The sequence below is a fragment of the Dermacentor andersoni genome, chromosome 6 (assembly GCF_023375885.2).
Source record: "Dermacentor andersoni chromosome 6, qqDerAnde1_hic_scaffold, whole genome shotgun sequence".
Lineage (NCBI taxonomy): Eukaryota > Metazoa > Arthropoda > Arachnida > Ixodida > Ixodidae > Dermacentor > Dermacentor andersoni.
The window spans coordinates 6,171,652-6,193,249 of record NC_092819.1 but is presented as its reverse complement, the minus strand read 5'-3'; the positions used below and the strand labels follow the sequence as shown (position 1 = coordinate 6,193,249).

Genomic DNA, 21,598 nt, shown 5'->3' with positions numbered 1-21,598 from the left:
AACCAGGGTGGGCGAGGACGGAAGTTCCTGGCGAAAGCTGGAGCTCCCGACTCCGGCAAAGGCCCAGGACAGCGCCCTTGGTCAGCAGCCAGCTTCTGCTTCAGCTGTTTCAGAAGCACTCTGGATCGGAGGTCCGGATGCAAGACAACCAAGGGTGTCTTGACCATCCGACCCAGCTGAAGTTAACAGGGGGCACGGCCAGTGACATCGTGGGGTGTGGTCCGGTATTGGAACAGTATCCGGGCAATCTGCGTCTGGAAATCCCCAGTCTGGCTCTTTTTGAGCTTGTCTTTGATGGTTTGCACCACCCGCTCGGCTGCACCGTTTGAAGCAGGGTGGTACGGCGGAACCATCATCCGACGGATTCCATTCTTCGTCAGCCAGGCCAGGTACTCTGCACTGGCGAAAGCAGGACCATTGTAGGACACGATGACGTCCGGCAACCCCTGGGTGGCGAAGACCTGCCGGAGCGCCACAATGGTCGCGCCTGCTGATGGAGTGGTGACAGGTAGACCCACTTCGAGAAGGCGTCCACCACCACCAGGAAGTAATGGCCCTTGAAAGGTCCCCCAAAATCCACATGTAGGCAGGACCAGGGTCTCTGTGGGAACGGCCAGGGGGTGATTTCCACATGACGTGAGGCCCGCTGGTGCTCCTGGCAGATTTGGCAGCTCTGCACCATGTGAGCAATGTCCTGGTCTAGGCCAGGCCACCAAACATGGGACCGGGCCACCATCTTGGTCTTTTCCACGCCAGGATGACTTGTGTGCAGCAACTGCAGGACCCTGTACCGGAGACTTTGTGGGATCACCACCCTGCAACCCCACAGTTCCCAGATGGTGAACCAGCTGGTAATTGTAAGCTGCCAGCCTCAAGGCCCAGCGTACCACTTGAGGTGATGCCTGCACGAGAACTGCCTGGTCAGGCCCCAGCAGCGCCAACAGCGGCTTGTGGTCTGTGGCCGCCTCGACCTTCTGGCCCCACAGATACTGGTGGAAGCGTTCAACACCGAACATGAGGGCCAAGCTTTCCTTGTCCAGCTGGCTGTAGCGTTGCTCTGCAGCATGAAGCCGACAAGAAGCAAACAACACAGGGTGTTCCTGGCTATCTTTGTCCCGGTGCGCCAGGACGGCTCCCACGCCGTACGGCGACGCATCTACAGTCAGGACGACAGGCTTGGCTGGGTCGAAGTGTACTAGCACTGGAGCTTTGGTGATTAGCTCCTTGCTGCGCTGGAAGGCCCGGTCCTGCTCCTTCTTCCAGACCCATTGCTGACCATCTCTAAGCAGAAGATGGAGCGGCTGTAGATGCTCCGACAGGTTTGGCAGAAAACTCCTGTAGAAGTTGATGAGGCCGAGGTAGCTCTGAAGCTCCTTCTTGTTCTGGGGCTTAGGCGCCTTGAGCACAGCATCAACTTTGCGGGGAGCTGGGGCTAGGCCAGCCTGGGAAATGACATGTCCCAAGTACTCAACACTGGGGGCCAAGAAAATGCACTTTTCCAGCTTGAGCTTGAGGCCGGCGTCCTGCAGTCGTGCCAGGACGTTGTGCAGGTTCGGCAGGTGCCCCGTCGCCGCTGACAGTAACCAGGATGTTGTCCAAATACACCGCCACGTGCCTCATGCCCCTGAAGAGGTTGTCCATCTCCCTCTGAAATATGATGGCTGGGGCTGAGGCCACGCCAAACGGTAAGCGCATGTACTGAAAGAGCCACAATGTTGTCGATATTATGACATACTTCCGGATGGCATCCTGGAGCACCAGCTGCTGGTAAGCATCTCTGAGGCCGAGCTTGGTGAACTTCTGTCCACCAGACGACGCTGACCAGAGATCTTCAATCCGGGGCAATGTGTACGTCTCGATGGTAACGACGGGTTTGATGGTAACCTTGAAATCCCGGCAGATCCTGACACTGCCATCTCGTTTGAGGACTGGTACAATGGGAGTGGCCCATTCAGACGTCTTGACGGGCACCAGGATGCCGTCTCGCTGTAACCGTGGCAGCTCCTAGGTTACCCCGTCCTTCAGGGCTAACGGCAGTGGGCGAGGCTTGAAAAAACGAAGCCGGGCTCCCTCAGGTACATAAGATGCCAGCTGTCGGGCCGGCGAATGTACCCACCCGTGGCTGGAACAGGGACTTGAACTCAGTCAGGAGGCTGGAAACGTCTTTCACCACATGCAGGCTGGCTTCCTGGTACTCTGGCAGATGAACGCCCAGTGCATGAATCCAGTGTTGGCCCAGCAAAGCGACAACTTGGTTAAGTAAAGGGGAAGGGTTGCCTCCCTGTCACCAAAGCAAACGCTGACCTGTGTCTGACCGTGGACCTGGGAGAGCTGCCCGGAGTAGCTGTGCAGCATCACACCCGAAGCCTCGACGGACATGCCGGGGAATGTGCGCTTGAACCGTTTCCCAGCCATGACAGACACGCTTGCCCCTGTGTCCAGCTCCATGGAAATGGGGTGTCCGCAGATTTGATGGTCAGCATGTATGGCGGCACAGACGATGGTACAAGGCCTGTGTGCCACAAGTCGAAAATTGGCGGGTCCTCGGCCACGATGTAGAGCCTGGCCGCAGAAGAACTTGTGCCTACTGCCGCACGTTCCTGCCGTGCCGCGCTGCGACGGCTACCCTGGCCACGGGCTTGTGTGGTACCTGGGCTTGAACCAGGCTGCTGCTGCTTGCTGTTCGTCCTCCCCCTTTGGCATACACGTGCCAGGTGCCCAGTTTTCCCCGCACGTGAAGCATTGTGCTTGAGAGAACTGGCACTGTGAGGGGGAGTGGGCACCACCACAGCGACCGCAGGTACTGCCCTTTGTCGCCAACTTGTTGACTGCCGCTTTTGCCGACGGTGAGCCAGTTGCATGGGCAATCTCGCCGGAGTCCTGGGCGGCAGCGCCCATTGCCAGCGCTGCCTTCACGGCGTCGTCCAGCGAGGGGTCGGGAAGCTCCAGGAGTCACGTTTGCATGACGGTGTTGTTGCTGCCGCAGATGAAACGGTCCTGGAGCAGTGAGTCCAGCTGGTCCCCGAAAACGCAGGCACTCGCTAACCCTCGTAGTGCAGCAACAAACTGCCCGAGGGTCTCTCCTTCCCAGCGGCTCCAGTTGTTGAAGTGGAAACGCTCCATTAGTGTGGACGATGCTGGGTTGAAATGCGAGCGCAGTATGGTGAGTAGCTCACCCAGCGTCTTAATATGCGGCATGGCTGGCTTGAGAAGGTCGAGCAGGAGACTGAAGATGCAGGTCCCGCAGCTGGCCAGGAAAATGTCCCGCTGTTTGGCCTCGGGTGTGTCATTAGCCCGGAAGAAGATGTGGACTTGTGCCTCGTAAATTGGCCTGGCGGACCCATCTCCCTCGAACGGGTCGAGCGTTCCGTACAGCAGCATGGCGGCAGCAACGGGGGGCAGTGTTTCACCGCTCGCGACGGCGTGGGCGATCCATGGGTACTCGTCGCCAGTGTCACGATCCACCCGGGTTCATGAACAAGGGAGGGCTCGAGGCACCCTCCGTTAGACGGACGCTCCACAGCGTGGTGGTGATGAACGATGACTGATCCCTGAGAAGCTGTGCTCGCCGGTGTTTATTGGTTCGGTGACCAATGTTGCTTAACTGAGCCTGGCAGGCCACCGAGCCTGGCGGGCCAACAAAGATTATGCCCCATGGGGCGTCACGTGCTTGTTACAGTTCCTGCTTGGTACATCCAAACACAAGAACATCATCAATCATATTAACAACACCATCCTAACCTTCGTGAATTTGCGCCATTTGTTTTTGAGGTATTCCGGGGCAGATATGATACTGAAAGGCAGTCAGCAGAAACAATGGCCATAGAAAGGTGTGATGAAAATTGTCAGCTCTTGAGAGTTCGCCGACAGCTTGACTTTGTGAAAGCCTGCAGTTGCATTCAGCTTCGAAAAAATGGCTGCATCACCGAGGAGACCAAGTATTTGTTCAACGGTAGGCGGAATATGACACTCTCTGAGAACCACCTGGTTCAGACGAGTGAGGTCAACACAATACTTTCCATTCTTCATGGATACCAATACCAGACCGGCACACCACGGAGTTGGCTTATCAATATGGCAAATGACATAATCACCTTCAAGTTTCTTCAGTTTGCTGAACGACTTCACGCAGCAGCATAGGTATCCATCGAAGGGCACTTATTGAGGATGGTACAGCGTCTTGCTTTAATCAAGCAAATTGCGTACTCATCTCAGAGAGTGCTGAGGCCATGAAACAGTTCGGCATGAAGCGCTGGCTCAGGAGTGTTCACGACCCCAAGGAATTTGACCACCTCAGTGCCTGGATAGCCGGTGGACCCAGTAATAGTACAGAAAGGGATTCAATGATGTAAAGACGCTGACAGCTTGTCTTCCCTTGCCAAAGCAAACATGCCAGATATGAGCCCTGTACACAGTGAGGTTGGCCTCCAGGTCCTGTCAAGACTGCATCAACATTGTCGAGCTCAACCGGGACTCCAAGCAAATCACTTGGAACTGGAGAAACCTCAGCTCCGGAGTCTACATTGAATTAAGTTGTGTAGTTGTCGACTGTGACATTCATGAATTTGGCTTTGACAGGTGACTCCAGAACGTGCAGCTTCATGGCACTGAGTTTGGCGTGCTTCGACTTTCTGGAACGACAAACTTCTGCAAAATGACCTTTCTTGCTGCATAAATTGCAGACTAACTTCTGTACTGGGCACTCTGAGCGTGCTTGAAACGTGCAACTGCAGAAGGAACAAACCGCAGCTTCATGGTGGCAGCGTTCCAACTTAGCATCCATTGAGAGAACTGTTTTGGCATCCCCAAGCTGTCATAAAGGGAACTTTTGCGCTTTTGCGGGATCATTGTTTACCGTGGTGTGCAAAGTAGCCTGCCCAAGTGAGCGTTCCTTATCAGCGTCACCGAACTGACAGGCTTGCCTCCAAGCTTCTTTGAGAGTGAGCTTCAGGGAGCGGCACAGCTGGTCTGAGAGATGCATATCCTGTAAGCCAGCAATGAACCTGTCGTGAACCAAGCGTTGTTCCACCACCGATGACCACTAGTCTGCGTAATTTTAATAACTTGCATAGTTCGGCGTAAAACGTGTCGATGCTCTCGCCAGGTTGTTGGATGCGCTTATGAAAGTAGGACTACTCGTTGAGTTCATTAGCAGGATGCAAGAAGTGCTTGGTGAAGCTTTTGACAACAGCCTCATAGGACGCTAACGAGTCTGCATCAAATAAGAGTGTCCAGGAGCGGATGAGTGTCTGTGCCCATGCACGGAGGCAGTGGCATAATCTTCGAAGCGAGACTTCCACAAGCACAAATTTATGAGGTTGCAGAAATCGAGCGTATCCGGTGACTGAAGAGCGAGGCCTAGCTACTGAGTCAATTGGGCACTTTCTTCGTGGAGCATCGTGTCATTGATGGCCGTTCAAAGACTCAAGTTTTTCAAACGGACCCCACTTCTGACACCATACCTCGTGGCGTTTCTGTCAGGCTGTGCTGACAGCCCACGAGGGAGTGGAGCATGCGAGACGACAATCGCACCCTTTCAGAACCAAACTCCTAGTGCTTTATTTTTCACATGTCCCCTCACTTATGCGCAGAGGGCATCACTTCTCAGATGACATGTGGCGACCACTACAATTACTACTTTGTGAAAGTGCAATATGTTGCAAGACATTCCTGGGGAACAATGACCACACACTTTCTGTGAACAGATTTACACCATGGATGGCTGCCCAAGTGAGAGAAAATGCCAGACAGCCTGTTAATTTAATTTTGCCTCAATAACACTCTTGGAAAAACCTGGAGCACAGAAACAACGATAAACAAGAAGGTGGCACACAACACAGGTGCTCAAAGTGCTTGTGAGTGCTTTTGTTGTTCACCATCTTCCTTGCATCTTGTCTTTCCTGCGCTCTAGGTTTTTCTGAGAATGCAGTGCCAACTAGCCCAACTATCCATCCTATCTTAATAACACCATTGAAATCAAACTACGAAGACTATGAAGTCCATTAATTCTATGGCTCAGTAATGTCATTGCAATCAATTTGTTAATGTGTGAGCAGAGACCATAGTGACGTAATGCTCCTTGGCTGTTGCCATCAAACCATACTGATGCATGCCATATGTGAGTACCACACTTAAGGCATGCGTGTGTGTGTGTGTGTGCGTGCGTGTGCCAAACAATGAAATCTCCTTTACCTCAGTAAGGAAACCTTCATTGCGATGAGGCCACCTTATGTCACTCTAAAAGCTTCCTTACTGAGGGGTCCTCAGTGAAGGCTTCCTTGGCGCTTCCTCAGCTTAAGGTAGCTCCAAAGCTACCTTGATGCGTCCTTACGCCGCTCCTGGCCCTGTACGAGCGCTTCACCTCACTGCTTAGTCATGCCGCATTTGCTTGCGAGTTCGTGCTCTTGCCCGCCTGCGGAGAAGCGCGAGCACGGTGCATCTTGCCAGGCATGTGCGTTTCGGTCGCACGTTTGACATGAGTGGCGTTCCTAGGCGTTACACGACGCCGTCGTGCCAGTGTTGATGGAGCCCATCAAGTTTTGCATTATAGTGGGGTACTTTTTTTACATTTAGGAAACAAAACTAGAAGAAAGCTTGCTCGCGTCTATATGCTAGCGCTTCAATTTAAAGATTATGTGACAATACAACATATTCTTAATGAATAATGGTGTTCGCTTAAAGCTTTTAAGAGAACCACTCGAACCCAGGCATGCGGCAACCATTACTTACGTGAGGATGGGCGAAGGGAGCTTTCAGAGTATGCGGGCTTCCTCCATTGTCCCTTCACTGTAATGAGGCCTCACGTAATGTTAGGAAGCGGTCAAAGGAAAGAAACGTTTCATTGTTTGCTCCACTGCGTGCGTGCGTGCGAGCGAGCGAGTGAGTGAGTGAGTGAGTGAGTGCCCTGAGACAGCCGTGAACAAAGATGTCCGCTTACGGCACCTTCTGTGAATGTTGATGATGGTGATGATAGGTGCACTTTCACCTCAATTTCAATATGGAAACCCTAGTTAGAGTGCAAAATAAGCAATCCAGAGCTTTGCAATGTAAAATGTGAGAAAACTCTTGTGTGTGGATTTTTGCAATATTTTCCTCATGGCCTCAAATATTAAGTGCATGCTTCATGTTTATGCTAATAAGGTGTGTAGCAGTAATTAATTGCAGAAATCCACAGAGGTGATTTATAGCCATGTGTTGAGCAGGCAGGAGAGCTTATGTGGCTCCATCATTTCCAATGCAGAAAAATACAGCAGACACTGCGCTTCATGTGGCTGTTGCCCAAGAAGATGGCACCTCCCTTCACATCGTGGACTTTTTGGTTCAAAATAGGTATGGATCTCATGCTTTGCTTGTTACTGAACTTCTTGTTAGAGAAGGTTTCGCTGATTACTTTTATAATGCTTTTATTTCAAAAACCAACACTCAAGCTACAACTTGTGAGGGGGCACAGATATCCAAGATAAACGCTTTGATGAAGTTGAATTCCTTGATAACAATATGTATAGAAATGTGCTCAGATATTACACAGAGATGCCATTTCACAATGCATACAGTTAAACATTGTGTTTATGTAAGCACTTACAGGACTTATGACAAAGTGACCATGAAGACCATGTTTCATATTAAAAATCTCATGGGTCTGCTTCTCTGAAATAGCTGGTTAGCTCAGCAAAAAAATTGGAATGATGTGTCCTTTATGTTCGAGGGGCTATATTTTAAGTCAATCACAGCAGAGGCAGCCTGTCACTAGGCTGCTTCCAAAGCTGCGCAAGGTGTCCACAAGCAAAACTACCCTGGCTCCAGATAAACTTAAATAAATGGGGAGACCTCTGATAACACACACAATAGACTTTCTTCTGAGAAACTGGGCTCCGATTATGGTGTACCATTGCTGACCTATTAGGTGAGTGTGGTACAAATTTGGAGGGTCACGCTTGCCACCCATTGCACCTGAAAGTTCGGCAATTATCCCAAACACACAAACTTCATGAAACTCACTGGGAGCTCTTCAAGTACGAGTCATAGCATTCTACTGTGTAAAAAAGAATTTGCCTGCAGTGGTGAAAAATTTGAGTGGAACATCCTGTTTACAAAGCAGCAGGCAAAAGGTATAAATAAAAATTAAGTTGTGGGGTTTAATGTACTGAAACTGCCCAGTGGATTATGAGATATGCCATGGGTTAGGGCTCCAGATCAATTTTGACCACCTGCAGGTTCAACGTATGCAGCTAAAATACCATTCCAGAAACTTGGCAGTGCTTGTTTCGCATCAAGAAAGGACTTTGTTTAAGAGATAATCATATCTGAAATGTTGCCATACCTTTAGCGCAATTCAAATTGTCCGCACCCAAGCAGGGAGTAGTGACATTGCATACGCCATCACCAGCCTTTAGTGCCATTTCTGAGTAAAACAATGTCCAAAACAGGACTGCAGCACCGTCGCTGAGGTTTCTTGCGGAAAACGCAAACACGCAGCCATGGAGAAACCAAGCTGAGCAAGAGTGTTGGATTTGTCGCTGCAGCTGCTCTTGGTCATGTGGCGTGGACCGTTTGGACATCGCGTGACATCACATAGACACGAAATTCTCTGCTACTTGCAATTTCTGCGACTTTTGCGGGCCAGCAAAACAAAGCAGCACTATGCGATAACAAAAATACTGAAATGTGGAAGCACGGGTGGCACAGAGTCGGGAGAAAACGAAAGCTTTCAACCGCCTGCAACATTCTCAAAAGTAATGTCAATGAGTTCCTTTTTCTAAAAATCTAATTGAACTGAACAGATATAATTTTCTTGAGTCCTATAATCAATGCAATAGTGAGTGATTGAGTACTAGTGACAGAAATATAGTAAGGAGTGCCGACGTAATTGGGCTAGTACATGAATGCCCTAGGGCAGTCTCAAATCATGTCTTGCATTTAGCTCAATTTCTCAATTACCAAAGCTCTGTTTGTGATAATTTTAACCCTTAGGCATTCTCAAGCATTGTTTCATCACTGTAGCTTTCATACAATGCCCAGTAGACAAGCATTGTTGCACTTTGCCTTCGTTGAAACACGGCCCCTGCGACCTGGATTGAGCCCCTGACGTCATGCTCAACAGCGTGACGCCAAAGCTACTGTGCCAAGCAAAGCAAAAGGTATAGAAAAGTAAACGCACCTGGGAAGGTGTAGCAATTTCCATCCAAATTGCACAAGTACACAGCCACTGAAGCCATCAGTTATCCGTGGCATTTAGTGCCTATCCACAGTTTTCTTGTACGAAACTATCTCCTCTTCCTTTTACTAGCATTCACACATTGACAAAATTGGGGAGTGGCAGTTTTTAGCACTTTAACTTTCTTAACCCTGCAATACCCAAAGTATCATAAATGCTACATTGAGCTTGAGGCCTCGAAATGCGAATTTAAGCCCTGGAAACTTCAAGCAAGTCGCCGACCGTTTATTCGGACCTCACGGGGACTGCAGAAATGTCCAAATAAACAGGTGTCCGAAAAAGCAGATTAAGAAAAAAAAGAAATCCTTTATTTCCACGCACTTATTCGGGCTCGGCAGTAGGCTTGAAGAAATCGTGAATGCGCCGTTGCACGCTGTTCCATTTATGCGCAATCAGAAGCCCGAATCTCGGAGAGGGTCGTACGATCACTATAGGTGGCTGAAAGCACAGTCACTGCTTGTACACGCTCCGCCTGCGACGGCAACGTAGCACATGGTGCGTCATCTTCCGATTCGTAGTCATGCGCAGGTCTCGGCAGAACATTTCCAGCGTCAGTAGGGAATGCGATAAATCCTAGGCCTCCCGGCACCCGCTTGCCGGCATTCTCCAGCGCAGTCTGCGCGGGCACTGTCTGTGCCATTAGACACTTGACACAATGTTTCCGTATGCCGTGTTAGATCACCGCAACTTCGACACAGCGCACAAAGCAAACACCACCACGCCGTCACGCCGCACCTGTCGTACAAACGAAAAATATGGCTTACTCACAGCATTGCGCACGAAGAAAGAAACAAATCAGCTGCTGGATTGTCTTGACATGGCTTACTAAGCTGAGACCAGAACTGCTGTAGCCACTCTATCGAATCAGGCGGAAACGATGATGATGAGCGGGAATTTGCAGTAGCACCACTTCGAGGGGCAGGAAGGAGGTTCCGTTCAAAACAAAAATGGCGTTCAGCAAGTCGAACCATGCACCGGTCAGAGTCGGTGCATGAATCAAGGAGTGTCCGAAAAATCAGATGAGAGGTTGCAAGGCGTCCGAACTTTCGGCAGTTGTTATACATTATGGTCTATGGAGAAAATGGTGGTGCCGCGAAGCAGACTGAATAATCGAGCATGTCCGAATTTTTGGAGTCCGAAAAATCAGTCGGCGACTGTAGTTGCGTTATGAATATGCTGGAGCGAAGTTTCTGTTGTTAACCCTTTGAGGGTCGAATTATTTTGAAAAGAACTTTCCCAAGTGGTCAAATTACTTTATTGCGGATCTTGAATGTACAAAATGTATAAAGTCGAGAATAAATACTAAAAAAAAATAGGAACAGTATTATGGTGTCGGCATCACTCAGAACTGCAAAATGTTCACTAGTATTTCAGAGTGTGGTACTCCTTGAAACACAGGTCTACGCACAGCGCCTTATCGCAGTCTGCACACCTAAAATGTGTGTCTGTTCTCCTCTTGAAGCGACGAGTTTTGTTGGCGCACACATAACATTTTCTCTGCGTGCGGCTTGCCTTGGGCAGAGGTCTGAGGCACCCTCTCACGTAAGCGCGTTGCCGCAAAGAGCGAGAATACCTCGTGAGCGGTGGTGATAAGCTAAGAGCAGCGCCAATCAAGATAGAAATGAACTTCCACCGCCTTGCAAGAGAATGCCGACAAAGAGAAAAATGACGTTTCGCGTGCCTCCGTTGTGATCACGTGGCGAAACCGAAACCGCAAAAGGGGTGTTGCCGCAGTCTGCGCGACGCGCTGAAGCTAGAAATCAGTTCTGTTTATCTCCCCAAGAAGGCAGCACAAATTTCAAACGCTTCTTGTAAGTCCTAAGAGGTGGCAGCACCTCCCAGTGAGCATGTATCGTCATTATGGCGCAAAATTTCAAACGGAGGGTCGAAACCGTACCCGTACGGCAAGGACCTTGTGCGACAGAAAACCGCCGCCGTACATGTTCGGCAAAAACCTTCAAAGGGTTAATAGTTTAACAAGCTAATTACTAATTAAATATTTCGATGTCTTTGATTTTCTTGTACAAATGTACTCTCCATGGCCAGAAGTAAATGTCAACAATTTGTGCCAGTTTTCCTTGGCGTAGAACTATGTTTGGTCATTACAGGGTTAACTTAAGAATTTGTTGTTGTGACACTGTCAACAAAATGGAATGCACTTATGAGTCGCCTATGCTTTGCAATCTGTGATGTAGGGCACCTCATAACACACCCACCATATGGCATGGCGCAAATGGCAAACAGAGTGGCATAATGCAGTACAGCCAGTGTCTGATTTTTCGGACTCCCTAGGGGCCACGAGAACATCCCAAAAATTGGGCAGTCCGAAAAAACAAATTCATGCCTTTTACTGCCCCCAAGGGCTCAAATCGCCACAGGCACATCCGAAATAGCTCTAAAGGCCTGCCAGTACTTATTAGACATATCGGTGCTTGTACTGTGATAGGAGACAGCGGGTGCATGCGTGTATAATTAATAAATGGTGTAACATTTCTGCAGCACGAAGCACTGAAGTGCAGAAAAAAGAACAAAAATGAACAAAGGAAGAAGGATTACAAGAGAACAACACGAGCGCCTACTACCAACTGAATTTATTGGTCACAACACACACACATATATATACACAACGTGTTATATTTGTCAAACACAGTGTAAGGGACACTAGTCACATCGGAAGGTTAGCCAGCAGTAGAACCAGACAAGATTAGGGTTGGCATAGGCTCAAAAGCACAAACTCCTTATTCGTGTAAAGCCACTGAATGTTGACTAATGCATCAGTCTCCAAATTTTTTAATAAAATCCACCTCTGATATTTCTCGCACTTCCTTCTCGTGGTGGCGATCCAGCACAAATTCGTCTCTAAACTGAGGCTTACATCCGCAGCTATTGCAGTGCAACACTAGGTTAGTTGTTCCTTTATCTAAGTCATTTTTGTGTATCCTAGTCTTTGCTTCATGCAACGCCCCGTTTGTCCAATATAACTGCGGCTGCATGACAAAGGTATTCAGTAGACGACCCAAACACAGCAATTCACAAATTAGTTTTCCTTTCCATGTTTTACCACCATGGCCATCTGTATTTATTTGATGTCCCACTGAGGTGTTTGTCCGTCATCCTGCAAAGACATATTCGCAAGATGACGGATGAATGCCTTAGTGGGACATCAAATAAGCTGTTATACATTGACTCTATGGGGTACGTGCCGGTGCTACGAAGGCATCTGAATTATCGGGCATGTCCAGAAAATCAGTCATTGACTGTATACAAACTTCTTGCTCTAATTAGAAAATCTGCATTCAAAGTGACTGAAAGGCACCACTGGCACTATCTGTATTGTGATATGCGGTGCAAGTTGCAGGCCATTGTTTGCCAAAATGGCTATCTCCAGTGGCAGTTTTCTTGTTGAAGAGGTCCTCAAGTGGTAGGAAACCAAACCCAAGAGAGAGAGTAGTTGGTTGTCGCTGTTTGGGGGCCAAACGCACCAAGTTGGGCACCATTGATCAGACATTGGGCACTCGTACCCGCTCTGGCTGCAGCCCCTGCCTGGATGTCCACAACAAGGCGGGCAACACTCCTGTGCACACTGCAGTGCTGCACAACCAGACTGAGTGCATCAAGCTGCTGCTTCGAAGTGGGGCTGCTGTTGATGTCAAGAATGCAGACAACAAGACCCCACTTGACCTGGCCAAAGAGAGAGGCTACCACACTTGCCTTGAGCTGGTGAGTGACGAGGAAATTGACCTATTGAGTGGTAATAGCTGTTAGCCTGTATATGCCACAGAAAAACAATGTAACTGGTCACAATTACGTTCTTCATTCAAAATTGTAATTCTTTGCAGCACCAATTATTGTCCCACAAAATTAACTGAGCATTTACTAAGAGCTAACCGATCACTTCCATATTATTTTCCTGTCACCTTTAAATAACATTGCATATTTATTTATTTATTTATTTATTTATTTATTTATTTATTTACTTAGTTATTTATTTTTTAATTTATTTATTTTCTTTATTTAAAATACTCTCAATGCCTGATGGTGTTACAGAGAGGAGTGGTGTATCATTATGTAATGTTAGATATAGCAGTCTGAAAGGGTGAATGAACCGGATTGCTGGCGACAGAGGCGGGGAAGTGGTTCCATTCGGATGCTGTCTTGGTCAGAAAAGAATTGAAGAAAAGGTTTGTGCGGCATCTTGGTACTTGTACGTTGATGTTGCATTTCGATGGAGGCGAAATGCGAAAACACCCGTGCACTTAGATTTAGGTGCACGTTAAAGAACCCCAGGTGGTCGAAATTTCCGGAGTCCTCCACTATGGCATGCCTCATAATCAGAAAGTGGTTTTGGCTCGTGAAACCCTATAATTAAAATTATTACCTTGATGTTGTCGATTCGCGATGAAATATGGGGGGTGATATTGTTCATTTTGATATTGTTCAACAAAGGTCATTTTTTAATTCTGGGTTAGTATAGTATATTTTATGAAAGAGTGATAACCGGGCGAGTTTCCTGCTTGAAGATAGGTCTGGCAGATGAAGCCTAGTTTTGATGGCGGATACACTGGCACTGAGGGAATAATTAGATACAATGAAACGTGCAGAGCAGTTCTGAATGGCTGAAGTAAGTATGTTAGCTGTGCTGTAGATGGATCCCAAATGGCGCGCGAGAAAAATTGCGACGTAAAAAAAACCTAGTGTTCGATTGGCAGAGTTTGTCACGTATTCAATGTGAGTTTGCCATGACAGATTGTTAGTAATGTGAACACCTAAATGTTTATAGGAAGTGACAGAGGACAGAGTAGAGTTGTTAATTTTGTATGAGGATGTAGAAACAGCACTACCGCGAGAAAATTTTATCATTTTACATTTGTCGACATTTAATTTCATTAACCACTGGTTACACCACGAAGAAATGGTGTTAAGGTCAGATTGAAGTAAAAAAGGAATCATCTGGGTTAGTTATTTCACAATAAATAACACAAGTCATCAGCATAAAGATGGGTGTTAGACGTCAATTTCTCCGGCAGATCGTTAAAGTAAATAAGAAATAAGAGATGCCCTAGGACTGAGCCTTGTGGCACAACGAAAGTTACAAAACAGGTTGGTGAAACGAAATTGTTAGCGGATACGAATTGAGTTCGTTTGTCAAGAAAGTATTCAATCCACTTAAGTAAACAAGGGTCAATGTTAAGTCTGCTTAATTTCAGAAGGAGACGATGGCATACTCTGTCAAAAGCTTTTTCAGAGTCTAAAAAGATACAATCAATGGAAGAACCTCGGTCTGGAGATGAGAACAGGTAATTAATAAACATGGCTAGTTGTGTCTCACATGGAAGCTTTTTCGGAAACCTTGCTGATATTTACTAAAAAAGTTGTTAGATTCAAGGAAAAGCATGAGATTATAGAAAATGATGTGTTCCAGAAGTTTCCCGGGAATGCTGGTTAACGAGATGGGTCTGTAGTTGATAGCGCATGAAGGGTTACCTTGTTTTGGAATAGGCACCACCTTCCCCGCTTTCCAGTCATTTGGCCGCACACTGCATTCTAAAGACTGCTTGAAAAGTTTAGATAAAATAATAGATGAGTGGGTTACAGTGCATATCAAAAACTGAGCAGTTATTTCATCAGGGCCAGGTGCAGATACCCTTAGGTTCTCTATGAGTTTTGTTATTCCAACCCAATGAATGATTATATGATCCATCGTGGGAAACAAGGGGCTATTAAATATAGGTGATGAAAAGGACTGTTCATCAGAAAACGAACATTTAAATATGTTATGCAGGCCAACAGAGCACATATCAGATGGTATGATGTTCCCCGTTTCATCAGATAGTTGGATATCTTGTTTCGGTTTACCGCTAACCACTTCTCAAAATTGCCGCAGTTTATTTCAAAGCAGCGAAGGAAGAGTGCTTGAAAAAAACTTGCACTTGGCCACTTCAGGTTCACGCTTGTAATCAGAGACGCAATTTTGATAAGCTGCCCAGCGCTCAGTGTTATCACTTGATACTGCTTTTCCGTAAATTCTTTTTTTCTTGTTTCGTAGACGGCTGAGCAGTGGAGTGAACCAAGGAGAGCGAAACTTGGAATGAATTTTACACACAAGCACATATTTCTCCATAAAGGAAAGCATTCTTGTTTTATAAATTGCCCAGTTCTCTTCTACACTATTATACGTGTAGAAATGCAGGAACGATTTGCAAAAAGATTGCATTTCGATGTCAATAGCGGTGCTATTCGCTCTAGCATAATCTCTTATGATTTTGCTGTGCTGTGGCGCTCGCTTGAAAGGAAAGTTGCCAAGAAAGTGAAGGATACAATGGTCGCTTAGCCTAAGCAAATATGTAAATGCTGAAAACACATCTGGGATTGATGTAAGGACTAGATCTAGCACGTTTGATGAGGTAGTAGTAACTCGCGTAGGTTTTTATACTAATTGGGTTAAATTGAAATTATGACAGATTAACAAAATAAGAGCTTCCATTAGTATGTGTTCTAATAAAGTCATGGCTACTATCCCACAAAATATCTGGGGAAAAAAAAGTCACCTAAAACTAGAAGGGGAGAATTTGGGTATCGTACGAGAATGTTATTCAAAGCATTATATAAAGAAACACAGAATGTCGAACAAGATTGAGGTGCACGGTAACAGACACGAATAATTACTTCGTGACGTCTGAAACGAACGCATAAAATAAATCGTTCTGTGTGCACCTTGAAGGGAAGGGTGGCGGTGTAACACCAAACACACTGTGGTGTACAAAATTACGATTACTCAATGCCTCGATGCTTCTGTCTGTGTCCTCCATGAAGTGCAGTGCTTCATCGTTGCTGGGGTTCGGAGGAAGCGCTCCTGATAGGGCCGAGCTGAAAAATAAATTGTAGGTCATTTCCTGGCACGAACACCCCAAGTGGCCAATGCTATCGAGCTATAGCAGTGGTTGTTCAATTCATCAGCCAACATCTGCTGGGTCTCTTGCCGGTGCATTTCATTCATTAGCCATTTACACTTCGGCTAAGGAATTGTAAGGGAGGCCAACAGCAGGCAGTTTAGTATAGTTCTCGCCAAATTGAAGCTTGTAAAGCTCCGTCACATGTTACAACTTGTCGTGTCACTGAAGGTACTGGTTGCATGTAATTGGTTACTTAAAAAATTAATTGAAACACAGTGAACATTACTGAGTAGAAAAAAAGTAATCAATCAATTAGAAAACTACCAGAAATAATTTATTACAAGTAACTGAGCACATGCAACTCATTATGTACAAGTCACCACTTATATGGGAATTAGGCTAGACGTGACTAGCAAGAAATACAAGATGATTAGCAGCAGAAGGAAAGCACTGTAGTCAATCTAGCTTCTCCCTTACAAGATTTACTAAGATAGTCAAATTCACTTTACTATAGGTGTGCTGATGCATGTGTTGATCAGTTGTGGAAAACTTCAGTGAATTCTCTTTTGAGCTGGTTACCTTCTCTGTGAAGAGCTTTACCACCCTTGAACATGAAAATTCAGTTGAGAGTGTAAATTTGTTTGTTCTCTTCTACATCTTCCTGTTCTATTATGTGATGATTCTTAGCTAGATGCTCATCTTTTGATTTCGCTTCTGTACTTGCTGTGACTTTGGAGACAAGAAGGAATATGCATGCAAAGTTCTGCAGTAAAACATTCAAGCAGGGGCCACATCACTGCCCTGCCTACATCAACCCAAGCTCAGCCTAAGACATAGCTGTGGCAACGAGATTTGTAGTAGAGGCTGATGTGTGGCGATTCATGCCATTGGTGTCCCATGCATACTTTCAGCATGTTGTGGAGAAAGTGAGCAAGTGCTTAGTGTTGCCGCACTTGTTACGTGTGGGGGCAGCGGCCCACTTTCAGTGCACCTGCTGGAGAGGCCACACATTGGCTCTATGATGGTGTGGTGACTGATGTGTCATGATCAAATATAGTTAAACCTCGATATGATGAAATCAGTAATATCAACATTTTACTGAAATTTGGTTACCGTATTTACACGATTGTAAGTCGACTCAAATGCAAGTCGACCCCCCCATATCGCGTGTGACAGGGGAGAAAAGAAAGAAGAGCAAACCCGTGGGCGCATTCCATAACGAAAATTTATTCGTAGCTGGCATGGTCGCTGGACTACTCGTCCTCACTAGTGCTGCCATCGTCATTGCTGTTACGGTCCCACAGCACGTCGTCGTCCAGTGAAATTCCGCATTTGCATACATAAGTGCATTTGCATACATACATAAGTCCACGCCGAAAGCACCCAACCACACAGAGCCGTCAGGGAGGCTCTTTTGACAAAATTTCCAAATTATGAGGCAATCGGAGAAAACTCCTTACAATGACAAAAAAACAAAAACAAATAAAACCAGTCATTTAGTTGAATTTTAGATGCGGCGACCAAGCATATGATTTCATGCTGTGTCAACGATATCTTCACATCCGCGGCAGAAAGCAAAGCCTGCGAAGCTTTCAAGTCCACTCTGCTGGTGTGGCTGATTGTGGCGCTCACAGTGGGATGATGCTATCAGCAGACTGCTCTCCGCACAGTCCAACCAATGCAGCATCAAAACCTGTCGGTCGTCATAAAGAAAGCTTCGCTTTAAAATCACACAAAAGCAGGGCGACGAGTCACAACTTGTTGTTCACAGCCTCCATATTTGTTGTAAATTTGTGACATTGCACGTGCGCGTTGTGTCCTAGAAATGGAGCAAGATCCGGATGGCGGCTAAAATTTTGGTAGCCATTATGGATTTTTTCTGGTAGGAGTAAAAAAAAGGCGAAGTGTTGATTGAGATAACAAAGTATTAGACAACTAAATGAAGGTTCGTAGTTTTACTGGCTGCGGGGATTGCAGTAAACATTTGCTCACTAATTAACAAGCATGGTGTCACTTGCGCACAGGCAAACACGAACTGATCTGAACAACCTTATTTTGATGAGTATGCAAGGAAGGACATGAATATAAAAAAAGAACATCATGATGATAATGTGAATTAACTATATGTAATGTAGCCATATTTAGGCTTAACACAGCACAAATGACGATTTGTTACTGTGATGTGTGCTGAAGCAGTATCACCTGCCTGTATGCTGGGTTCGCTTAGGTGCACATAGCTGTAACTCCGCTGAAAGGTTTAAGAGAATGGCAAGCTGCTGCACCAAGGAAACAGATGCACATATCATCCTGGCATTTGTGTTGTCATTGCCATTTCCCTTAATTTCCATAGAGCTGCACTCTTGCTGTTCACAGACCTGCATTTTCTACCATTGAAGGGAATGCTCTCTCACAGGACTTGGTTGTATGGTGGTAGAGCTTGCCACATTTTAAAGTGCAGGGCACGAGATAGCTTCTCAGGTGAATAAAAGCATTGCAGTATGTTAATGAAAAGATTATATGAACATACAATATTCACATGCACACACTTAGGCCAAAGCCACTGCGTGCATACATAGTGGTGCCTGCCTGGACAATGAAATGCAGGCACATTTGGCTGCCTTATCCACCTGTTGCCTATTAAAAAAATTATACTGTGGGCATTAATGTTTCAAAACTGCACAGTGATGGGTTGTGAGATGCAGTAGTGGAGAAAACTCCGATCACTTGGGGCACAGAAGGCAATGAACGGCACATGAGGAGCGCTCTTGCATTTTGCCCACATCGGCCACCATGATTTGGAATTGCTTCCACCCACCATAACCAAACAACCTCTACGACCATGGTTGTTTACTCTCTCTCTGATTTCGTACTCAGCAGCGCTACTGCGTTGTCCTCCTGCCTCCCATGGGAAGCAAAAAGAAATAATTGAAAGCTGCATATTAAGAATCCATTTAAGCATGTCAGATTCACAAATAATTTTAGATGTATGTATTAACTGAAATTTTTATCAATCATGGTATGAATTATCAGGAGTAGGCAGTATTTCCAAGTTGCCTGACTGGATTACTAAAACTTTTTTTTTTATCAATATAGTATGTGGCACCAATGCTGTATTGCATTTTGCTGTGCAGATTGAGCATGCACTGCAGAACAAGAAAACGCTTTTCGAGAATGTCAGCATTGACTGGGGTCTGACGCAAGATGATGGGTCAACAGACTTCAGCGATGATGACTATCCAGAAGATCGCGTAAGTTTTTTTGTTTGAAAAGCTGTGAGAGCCTGAAATAAGTAGTACAAGGATGTAGATTTGTAATAATACGTGCTGTAGGCTGCATATATTATATAGATGGAGCATACACTTAAAAGCCACTTTTACCATCTCTCAGGCATAGAGCATTGTTTCCAATTTCAATTAGCTTTTATATTGCCACATATACCAGTAACACTGTGTGCGAGCAAATACTACTTCTGATTAGACTAAACAAGCTGCCCACACTGGGTAGCTGAAGCACGAGTAATGTATGGTGTGGGGGACATGAAAGTGTATTGTTCTCCAGCTCACATCAGACTGGAAAAGGTCCCGGCCTTCGAGCGTTATCAGCAACGAGTCGACACGCCCGGAATCTGCAAGTCCTCAGCCTTGTCCTAGGCCACCACCCCCTCCGCCTCAGAATCGCAAGCCAGTCAGTAAGTGGCTACTCCATCAATATGCTTTGCTTTGGCTGTTTGCTTGCATTGAGCTCAGTTAGCCAGGTTTTGACAAAGAATTGCCATGGGGATGTTTCTTAGCAGCAGGTGATTGTGTGTACATATTTAAAATAATCTGTTTTTTGACAAGCTGGTCTAACATTAATCTTGAAACGAAATTCCTGGTAAAAGTGACAGCATGGTGATAATAATGATGATGATTTATTGGCATCCCCTTTGAAACGGTGTGAAGACAAATAGTCCCCTAGCCTGCTTGAATTAATCAGGTATGCTAAATAACCAGAATGGCACATTTGGCTCCGTCTTGGGACAGCAGGTGGTTCCGTTTACTTATTCAAAAGAATCTGTTGTTTGGCAAGTTCGTCAAACATTAATTTTGGAGCAAGATTCCTGGTAAGAGTGGTAGCAGAATGGCATGTTTGGCTCTATCTTGGGGCGTGGAGTTGGAAACAGAGTGCATCAGTGAAATGTCACTTCACCTGCACTTCTGAAGGGTTGGCTATGAGATGTGCATAATCTGTGCTTCTTGGTTTGGAGTGACCGAATTTTTCTTGCATGCACTTTTTTTTTAAATACTGTATATATTAATTGGTTTCTCCTCTGGCAAACAGAAGTTGTTAGTTGACTGTGTTCTTTTCCTTTCTTGTATGTGGGTTGTCCTTAGCTTTGTATTTAGCTGCGTTTTAAGTAATGGTGTCACTTCAGTTTGAAGCTTATGTAAGTTGTTTTCTTGTTTACAGAATGCTCTGTTCACAGCACCAATGGTGCATTTGTGATTTCGAGCATCATTCTCCCAGTTCAGCTTGACTACTGTCAATTTAATTGCCTTGTAGTGTCTGCCTACTTTGTACTAAAACACGGACCTGCCATTGCTGTCTAGTAAGCAGTGTGTGCATGGTGACTTAAGGCTACAGCTGTGCTGGTGGATGCACAAGGCGTGGATCTACAGTGTAGCCAAACAGTGAGCATGTGAATCGAAATGGTAGCACCACAGATGCGCTCCATACCCACAAGGAATGTGGCAGGAGTTGTCTCTATCAGTTTGTCTGCTACAGTGCTGGCACTTCCTGTGCAGGCAAGTTCATTAAATGCACACCTGAACCACTCATCCTGTCTATCCCTGCCCTTTGGAGGCTTATCTAGTTCTCATTTATTCACTGGAAACAACAAGTTATGCAGATCTTGCTGCGCAAGGTGTCTTCTCAGCTTAAAAAGCATGAAGTGCCATAGCAGACAATATGGTGAAGAACATTTATTTTCTTACTGCTAATCTTCTGACTAGCTCCTTCCATCTATCATTGCACGAGATAACTATCCAACACTTGTCAGAGTAAAGAACATGCAATTTTTGATGGCAAACTTGCTTTAATCTTATTTAGCCAGTAATTCTGGTTGGTAGTTCCAGGTCTCAATGCACATGGCTCCATGAAGAAACGTGCAGCCCCGCTGCCACCACCCTCGACAAGCCTGCAGTCGTCTAGTCATTCGCGCACTCCCTCCGACCCATGTTTCTCTCAGAGTGCCCTTGGTCTGGTGCACAAGCGAAACCCTTCTGTGGACCTTGCCTCCAGCTCTTCAGTTGATTCCTCCTTTGATCAAGTCAGCTCATCGAACCCCTCCACTCTTGGGTCAAGTGAGTGCTTCTCACTGCACTGCTGTGGCTGTACTCTCGTTTGACCACTTTCATTCAAGGCAAGTTGAGCTTGCACCTAGTGTGCAAAACAAAGCAACCAGTACAGTAAGATCTCAATTATTAGACCCTTGTTCATTTGGAAAGCCATA

The 21,598-nt window shown here is 46.1% G+C and overlaps 1 protein-coding gene across 1 annotated transcript in view; it reads left to right on the top strand.

Annotated features, from left to right (window-relative positions):
• Positions 1-21,598, top strand: part of Asap (ArfGAP domain of ASAP) — a 156,387-nt gene that overhangs the window by 72,129 nt on the left and 62,660 nt on the right. Inside the window, exons 19-23 of the mRNA XM_050170315.2 lie at positions 7,241-7,329; positions 12,751-12,934; positions 19,239-19,355; positions 19,666-19,795; positions 21,216-21,449. Of these exons, the coding sequence (XP_050026272.1) occupies positions 7,241-7,329; positions 12,751-12,934; positions 19,239-19,355; positions 19,666-19,795; positions 21,216-21,449 (754 nt within the window). The remainder of the gene's footprint in view (positions 1-7,240; positions 7,330-12,750; positions 12,935-19,238; positions 19,356-19,665; positions 19,796-21,215; positions 21,450-21,598) is intronic.